At 35.0% G+C, this 8,378-nt stretch overlaps 2 protein-coding genes across 2 annotated transcripts in view; both read left to right on the top strand.

Moving 5' to 3' along the window:
- The window catches only part of LOC106468131 (mast/stem cell growth factor receptor kita-like), an 86,501-nt gene extending 85,546 nt beyond the window's left edge, over nucleotides 1-955 (top strand). The window contains exon 21 of the mRNA XM_013928543.2: nucleotides 430-955. Coding sequence (XP_013783997.1) covers nucleotides 430-939 — 510 coding nt within the window. The 3' untranslated portion in view covers nucleotides 940-955. The remainder of the gene's footprint in view (nucleotides 1-429) is intronic.
- Nucleotides 956-7,545: 6,590 nt separating this feature from the next.
- The window catches only part of LOC106468130 (otopetrin-1-like), a gene marked incomplete at its 3' end in the record, with an annotated part of 29,992 nt that continues 29,159 nt past the window's right edge, over nucleotides 7,546-8,378 (top strand). The window contains exon 1 of the mRNA XM_022396439.1: nucleotides 7,546-7,637. Within this exon, the coding sequence (XP_022252147.1) occupies nucleotides 7,597-7,637 (41 nt within the window). The remainder of the gene's footprint in view (nucleotides 7,638-8,378) is intronic.

Below are 8,378 nucleotides of genomic sequence, written 5' to 3'. Positions count from 1 at the left end.
ACCTACTATATATATATATATATATATACCTTTTCCAACTAAGGCCTAGAACTTTCTTCGAACTAGGTGATGCTATGATGTAACAATACTCACATAGCGAGAAAACTTAGAGGTTTTGAGAAAGATCACATCAACAATAATACAACCGTTGAACTACTTTCACAATGTATGACTCATACTGAGTACATGCAATGAAATTTGTCATAATTATTACTTTTAAAATAATTAACTTTTAATACTCTTGTTATGGAACTAAATAACCAACTAAACAGTCTTGCATATACAACAGTAAAACACTTGCTTTTAGTGCAACTGTTCTGGATTCAAATTGTTTATGCAAGAGATATACAAAAAATTAAATTACCTCAGACTTATAAAATTTTAAGGAATTTTGTATATTATTGTAGTAAAACTTTTCTTTCATTCCAGTACTATGTTGAACTGAACAACCCTTATATGATGATGAATGAAACTTCTCAGAATAATAATGATTACCTAACAATGGAAGGAACAAATACAGACTACACTAACATGAGACAAAATGATCAGCTTGCTTCCAAAGAACCTGAAGCCAGGTTATCAGATCCTTGGAACTATTATGACAACATCAGCACATGTCGACCAGTTGGAGATGGTCCAGCTCCAAAAGAACCCATGGAAGTTGTTCCCATGATCCAGTTAGAATCTGTTGGAGACACATGGCATGATAGAATGGCATGTATTCCTAAGGACAATCCTGAGGAAATGGCCCTAAATGAAAGCAACAGTCCTGATTATATGTTTATGGGAGGAACAAACAGTGATAACCAAAAAGTCACCAAGAAGAAAAAGCTTAATGATTCTGTGTTTACTGATCCAGAGGATGAGACACATTCTGGTTCTATTAACGTGGCTCATCCTTCCTACAGTCTTGTAGTTGTAGACTCTCCATCTGGATAAAATGTGTGAAGAGCAAACAAAAATAAGCAAGGAAGGTTATTATAATCAGTATACTAGATTATTCAAGTGTACTGTTAAATGTTTCAGAAGTACATTAAAATCAGTATTTCTTTTGAATAATAGACATGTAGTTATAATTAATGAAAAACTAAAAACATTCATTGCAAGAGTAAAGCAACATGCATTATAATTGTTAAGGTGAAATATATCTTCCTGTTTGTTGCAAGTAATAAAAGTAACACTTGGTGGTAATGAAACAGTGAGTATACTTGCATAAAGAAATAGATACACTCCTAGTATAGAATGAGAAGGGAAATGAAATTGAGGAAACTTGATATTATAGTAATTTTGGAAATTGAAAAATGATGGTTGTCATAAGTATTCTATATCTTTAGTATATGAAGTATTGTTCATTACTGTGCATGTTTACTGAAGTATTAAAGATGTTTTAATTAACTTGTGTCACAGGACTTGAATAGGTAATTTTTAATACTTAAGTCACTGTGGCTTTAATGAATTTACCATGACTATATCTGAAGCAACTTTAATTCCTGAGGTTAGACAAATGTGTCACAATGTACATTTTAATTAATTAATTTAATTTGTGTGATAACAAGACATTTGTTTATTATTATATAAAAACATACTTTTCGTGCTGAATAATGTGGCATTTAATCTGAGACCTATCAAATTGACTATATTATTTATTTGTTGGTATGGTTTAGTGACTTGGTATCAATGTTACTATCCTTATTATGACTTATGAGTAACATATTATAGAGTAATTTCTGTCTTTAAATGAATTGAAAATATTTTAATATTTGGCTTTTTAATGACCTTTTTTGTTTTTTAAGTATAGGACAAATACTAATGTTATACATAAGAATAAAAATAACTGATTTAGCTTTTCCGACTACGTTTGTGTCGTTTCTAGTTAAAAATAATAAACAGTTTTTAGCATTTTTTATGAGGTTGGTCACATTGTTTTTTATACATTATTTTACTACCTCAAGTCACTACTCTGGTCATCTTAGTTTAAAATATGTTTTGTATGTATTGTGTGTATGTGTGTGTGTATATATATATTCTTAACTTTGTTTAATGCAAACTGGAGTTTTTTACTAGACATTTCTATTAATGTAAATACAGTAACCAATATCTCTGGAGATATAGGTTGCTATTTTATCTACATTACTAGAAATGTATGTACATATGTTTGTTTTATTTGGAACATTTTTGTTTTAACATTAAGAGGTATCAAAGAAAGGGTAAAACCAAGGTGAAACAATTCATACTGTTATTAAAGTAAAGTTGTTGTTGTTTTTTGTTTGCTCTCAGATAGGAGTTTGAAGAAATTAACTTCCTTATTCACATGGTTTTACCAGATTCTTGGAATTCCTATATAGAAAACAGTGAAATGAGTAAAATTATGAATTATATGAAGATTATTATGCAGTTTTAATGGTAGTTATTGAAAATTCTAGATTTCATGTATACCTGAGACATGTAATTAATAAATATTTACATTGATTACTTGAGATGATTGCTTATTGTAGGTTTAGTATGTGTTTTATTGTGAAAAACAATTTTCAAGGTTAATTAATATTATGCTTTTAAATTCTTATTCAAAATTTAGTTCCTAAGATAATAGATAATTGTGTTTTTAGGTTTAGAAGATTTAAAGTATTATTCATTTTGTCTTGAAAATGCCACTACTTGCATGTGAATAATTGTATATTAAATTTTTATCAATTAATTTTATGTAATTGTTCTAGTTTAATCATTATGTACCAAACTAATCATTTTGTAAATCAAAATTATTAAGTACACAATCTGTATTGAGAAGCACTGGACAATAGCCATGTTTTAAAGAGTAACATAAATGTTAAGTTATAGAAATGATAGTTAATTAGACAACATTATTACTTTGGTATATTCAGCCAAAACTGAGGCAACCTTTGAGCTATCAGATAGGTCCACTTAATGATATCAATCACAAACTAATATTAAATCTCTTACTAGCCAGTATGTGATATTACATGAATAATTATTCTGGATAGAAAGTGAAATACAAAATGAACAATCTATATTATCACAATAAAACACAAACACAGTGTGTGTGTACATGCTGGTAATTACAAAGAATGATCATTTTTACTGAACCATTCTTTATTCAACTGTTCAAATTGAATCCATCCACCAGACTGTCTAAATCCAATGTTCTTTATTTCACAAGACATGGCTCATTTATCCAAAGCCATGTGTATGTTCATTCTCATTACAACATAGGTGAAGCCGTAACTTCTAGACAATCTGAATGAATGTCCATTGAAGGACACTGCTGTCAATGACGTTGCACAAGGTGAAGTATTGTAGTAATATAATCCACTGAAGATAAAGGTAACTAGAACAAAATCAATATAATGGCTTGTTATGTGAAACTTGCAATATAGAATAGATATTATAATGTTACAAGAAGATAAAAATACATGGTGTATTCACATACCACACTTTCCTGTATTCCCTAATTCAGGGTTGTCCTCAAGCTGACAATTAACTTTAATTATAAAACAAATGAACTTCTAAATCCACACTCTGATCGAGGAGTGCATTAACATTCTGTGGCACCTGAAAACACTTACATCATACACAGACGTCATAGCCCTTTAACAACAAAAATTTAGTATATAAGTACACTTGAGAAAAATACCCTTTAATACAAATGCAAGCACACACATACTCACAGAAACTTTTAACTGATTGACACAAAAAAGAAAACCTTTTAATGAATATTAACCCATTCGCAGCAGCTGAGATGTATATTTTCCAGTGCTCCCACCCCCTCACACTGCAACATACATATATACATAATGACATACAAGAAAAATACTCTTCAGTCATGTCCTAATGTGGTTGACATTAGAGAGCTGAAGCCTGGACTGAATCAGGACCACAAGGATTAGCCATCAGTAATTTTAAAAAGAACCTGCATGTTGGAGGCCTCCACAAATGGGAGAACCCTTTTTGTTCACTTCTAGTTATCAATAGTTGCCCCTGAGTTTTTCGTCATGGTTTATGAAACTGTGAGTTACCCTTTGAACAGGATATACATTTCCATGGCAACTGAATAGGACTAGAAAGTCGTAGCTGTTATGACCAGATTTAATTCCATTCATATTGAGTGAGAGGTCTTCATCAGTAATTTCCATGTACAGTCAGAGCTGAGTTTCACATTACCTCATCTGACCAATTTTGAACATCCAGATAAGTACTCTCAGCTCATTTCTCTTCGTCTTTAATGACAGAGTGAGGTAAAACAGTGATTTCAACCTCATTTGGCTCAACTGCCACCTCTTCTGACTCAAGCCAATTCACCAGAGGTTCATTTGTCACATATGGATGTAGCTGGTAATGTGTACTATGCATTGTCATACACCTCTCAACTGCTGCAACTTGTACATTAAGGGACCAACTGATTGTAGCACAATATGTTGTACGTCCAATCAGAACCAAGAGGCTTCTATGCTGTTGGTATATACCAAAGCTACACCAGTATCCACTTTGGTAAATTAATTTCTTTACTGTCTTATCATAACTTTTCTTCTCTTGTGCTTGCTGAGTAATTCATATCTTAACCCTCTACATATTATTGTGGCATAGTACAGAAAACATTCTATTTGAATGACCATAAATCGTGTCTACAGGGAACAAGATGTTTCTGCTGAACATGAACAGATATGGCAAACAATCTGTTGATTTCTCTTGAGTTGCATGATATGCCACAATCCAAGTTGTTGATGTGGATAGGGTTAAGGAACTTAGCAAGCATAAACTCGACAGTTTGTATCACACATTCCACTTAACAATCAGAATATATGCGGGGGAGGGGGTAATATAATGTTCATGTCTTCACTACACCCAAGACTTTACTCAATTCGGAGAAAGTTGGCTGTTACAGTTAGCCAGATACATGTATGTCTCTTCAGGTGCTCCAACCTAAGTTGCCTGACATTTCACCAGTGCATCAGCCATGGACTGTTAACTGACTAAAGAAGTGTTCAAAATTAGTAAAATACACGTCTATAACAAGATCTTTATTATTATTTGTAACGTTTCAAGCAGAAGCCCATCGTGAGGTAGTTTAAACTGTGTTACATAGAAAAGAGGCTTAAACAGAATCGTTTAAGGATTAAAATATAGAGATTATAAATTACATACGAACTGCGGCATGGAGCACGTTAACAAAAATATTGTTAAAAGGAATATTGTAGAAGCGGTTTACAAACAATTTTAAAAATGGAAAACAAGTATTAAAGTTATAGAAACTGAATTTTAGAAATTAAAAGGGCACAGAAGTATACATAAATTCGAGAACTGATGAATAATAATAATGATCAGAGAAATATGTGTAGGCGGTGTCAAATTAACAGGGGTGGCAAATATATAATAACAGAGGCTGTAATCACTTAAAATAAAAACGTTCATTAATTCTGTGTGGTGCCAGAGAATTTAATTTAAATATAAGTTTATGTTCTAGGCCAATGGTTCTTAACCTTTTTTGCTCTATGCCCCACCTCGACACCTCAAAAATTTGATGCCCCCTTAATATAAATACAAATTTGGTGTTGCAAAGGTATAATAATATAATGTAAAATTTAGAAATTTACCAAAATTTCACACCCAAATGAAATTTTTTTCTTATTGTAGCATTTTCAAATTGCCCCTCCCAATATATTCAAATTGTCCTTCTGTAGGTCGTGCGCCCCACGTTCAGAATCACTGTTCTAGGCTTTCGCGATCAAAGTTATTTGTTTGTTGTTGTTCTTGTTTTTAGGGGGGGGGCGCATGGAATAAAACGAGTATATTCATGTCATTAAGTCCATTCGATGTAGCCATTGACCCGTCTAAGACAAGACTTTTAAGAAGGGGAGGAATTTTTATTCAGCCCCTTACTCCCGAAGACACAGCTTATCTCTGTTCCCCATAGAACTCCAACCCACCAGTTACTTGCAAACCTCCCAGAGTTAATTCTGAACTTTTCTCTGTTTTCCGTAGAAACGTTGACCACTTCATCTCAACCGACGACATACACAGAAGCCTGGAGGCCATACCAGACAATATGATCCACGCAGTACATCGCATCAAATCACGAACCTGCCAACCCAATACGTCAAGTTCGTTACTACCTCCAAATTCACTGCAGAACACATGCTAACTAATGGTTTTGTCAACTTCTTTTTCATTTCACAGCCGAAAGACCAAGAAGACGCCTAATCACTAGAAACAGCGTCGCCATAACCAGATCTTTCAAGCCTACGATACATCAAAATCAACAGTATCCTGTTCTTGCCGCCTCACCAGCTCCCGAAACAGAAACGCCTACCACCTCCAGTAAAACAACTGTGAAAGTAAACTCCAGCACTCAAACAACCAACCTCCAGACAACTTCACGGCAGACACAAACCATGTCACCTCTATCAACCATGTGTGACGCCTCTACTTCTACGGACAGCCTCTTTCTTACACACCAAGAAACACAGACCAAGATAGGCAAAAAGGACCGAAGAATCCAAACTGAAGACCACAACGACACAGACTCCAAGAGATTGACAAGATCCACTTTAAGAACTTCAGATGCACTACCAACCGAAGCCCCACATCACCTAGCACCATCCCGTTACACAAGGTAACGTCCAGTTGACTAATCAACCGTAGCCCAATCCAGCTAAACAACGACTCGACTGTACACAGACTCACGTCGCCTCTTCACCCAGCCAGCCTGTTCTAGCCTTCAAGCATCACCAGTAGCTACATTGAATTCAACCCACGAAAACTAACAATATGTCTTTTTCCACACCATTTTCCGGGCACGGTTAGGGTATTTTATTCGGCGCCCTGGCCGTGGAAGTGAGTTTTCTCGGTGTACTCCGTCCCCCCCCCCCCCCCAACCAGCAAAGTTTTTTCTTATGGTTTGGATCCATAGATTCCAGTCATGAAAAAGACCATCTCAGGCTAAATGTAATACTATAGTTCTCTGCTAATGTTAAAATATTAAAAATCCTTATCCTCAATTACTAGCCATGTATTCTTTAATCAGTTTACTCTCAACATTTTAGACAACAACGAACGCATTTGATCTGCATCTCCCTGCTCTGCTCTACTCTCAGGTCTGCAACGCCCAACGACACGTGGTCGTATGACGCACAGGCACCGCCGAAAGAAATAAAACTTCAGAAGAAAACACTCAACCCAGCAAAGGTCTCCTTCTTTCTCTTCTTCTCCGCGTCTCACCTCAGCTTGTGGATTCGCCACTAGGTAAATTAACTGTCAAGATCCTCACTCATGTAAGCAATTAATCCATAAAATTCCAGGCCACTTAATTCTAATCATGTAATGGGGTGAAGAGAAACAGAAGTTTCTGACGCCCCTGGTTATATTTAATTCCCCTTCGGGGAATAAAATATACTTTTAACCTAAATACCTACCATGCCAAACGAACGAATTAAGTCCATTGTGATCCGGAAAGTAGAAGTGTTTGGAGACTTGGTGGTCGAGGGTGCCGTGCGTCGGATATTTTCACGAAATGTGTCTCCTAATCTACGCATATTCTCCCCAATATAGAGTTGCTTACATCTAGTACAGTGAATACAATAAATAATGCACTCCGATGTACAGATGAATTGCCTTTTACGTGAAAGGTAAAGATAGAACTATAGAGAGTCGTTAAGTTGATGATATAATCACATGTGAAGCAAAGAGTTCGTCCACACGGACGAATTCCGTTAGTTAGTGCAAGTACAGACACTTCAGTCTGTAATTTGGAATGTACTAGACAGTTTTTCAAATTCCTCTCACGTTTGAAATAAATTAAGGGTGGGGGTAAAGATGTCGTTAGATGTGTTGTTTGTTTGATTGTTTGTAATTAAGCACAAAGCTACACAATAGGCTACCTGTGTTCTGCCCACCACGGGTATCGAAACCCGGATTCTAGCGTTGTAAGTCCGGAGACATACCCCTGTGCCACTGGGGGGCAGATGTGTTGTCTCCTGTTGGTAAGGTATGTGACGGATTTATTATTATATATTTAATTTTAATATCGATGTTTGTTTAAGTTAAATCTATATTTAGAAATATACATAACTTATACTGTTAAATCTGTATTGCGAAATTCTCGCCTATTCTCTGAAGTTGTAGAAGATTCTCGAGTGTAAGAATCAACAATGGCCTCAAAATTTTTCAGGGTTAAAATCAAAATTTTAAATGTAAATTAATGCTTGTTAATAATTCGTAACAAATAAACCTTACATGTGTGGAAACAGTGAAAATACTGTATAGAACACTAAGAAGAATATATGACGAAGTTTTTTCATTGACAGCGACCACTTGTGGTTTCAATGGTTAATACATTTTGACGGCCCCCAGTGGCACAGCGGTATGTC

Source organism: Limulus polyphemus, unplaced genomic scaffold (genome assembly GCF_000517525.1).
Source record: "Limulus polyphemus unplaced genomic scaffold, Limulus_polyphemus-2.1.2 Scaffold2884, whole genome shotgun sequence".
Classification (NCBI taxonomy): domain Eukaryota; kingdom Metazoa; phylum Arthropoda; class Merostomata; order Xiphosura; family Limulidae; genus Limulus; species Limulus polyphemus.
This window is presented reverse-complemented; position numbering and strand designations above follow the sequence as displayed.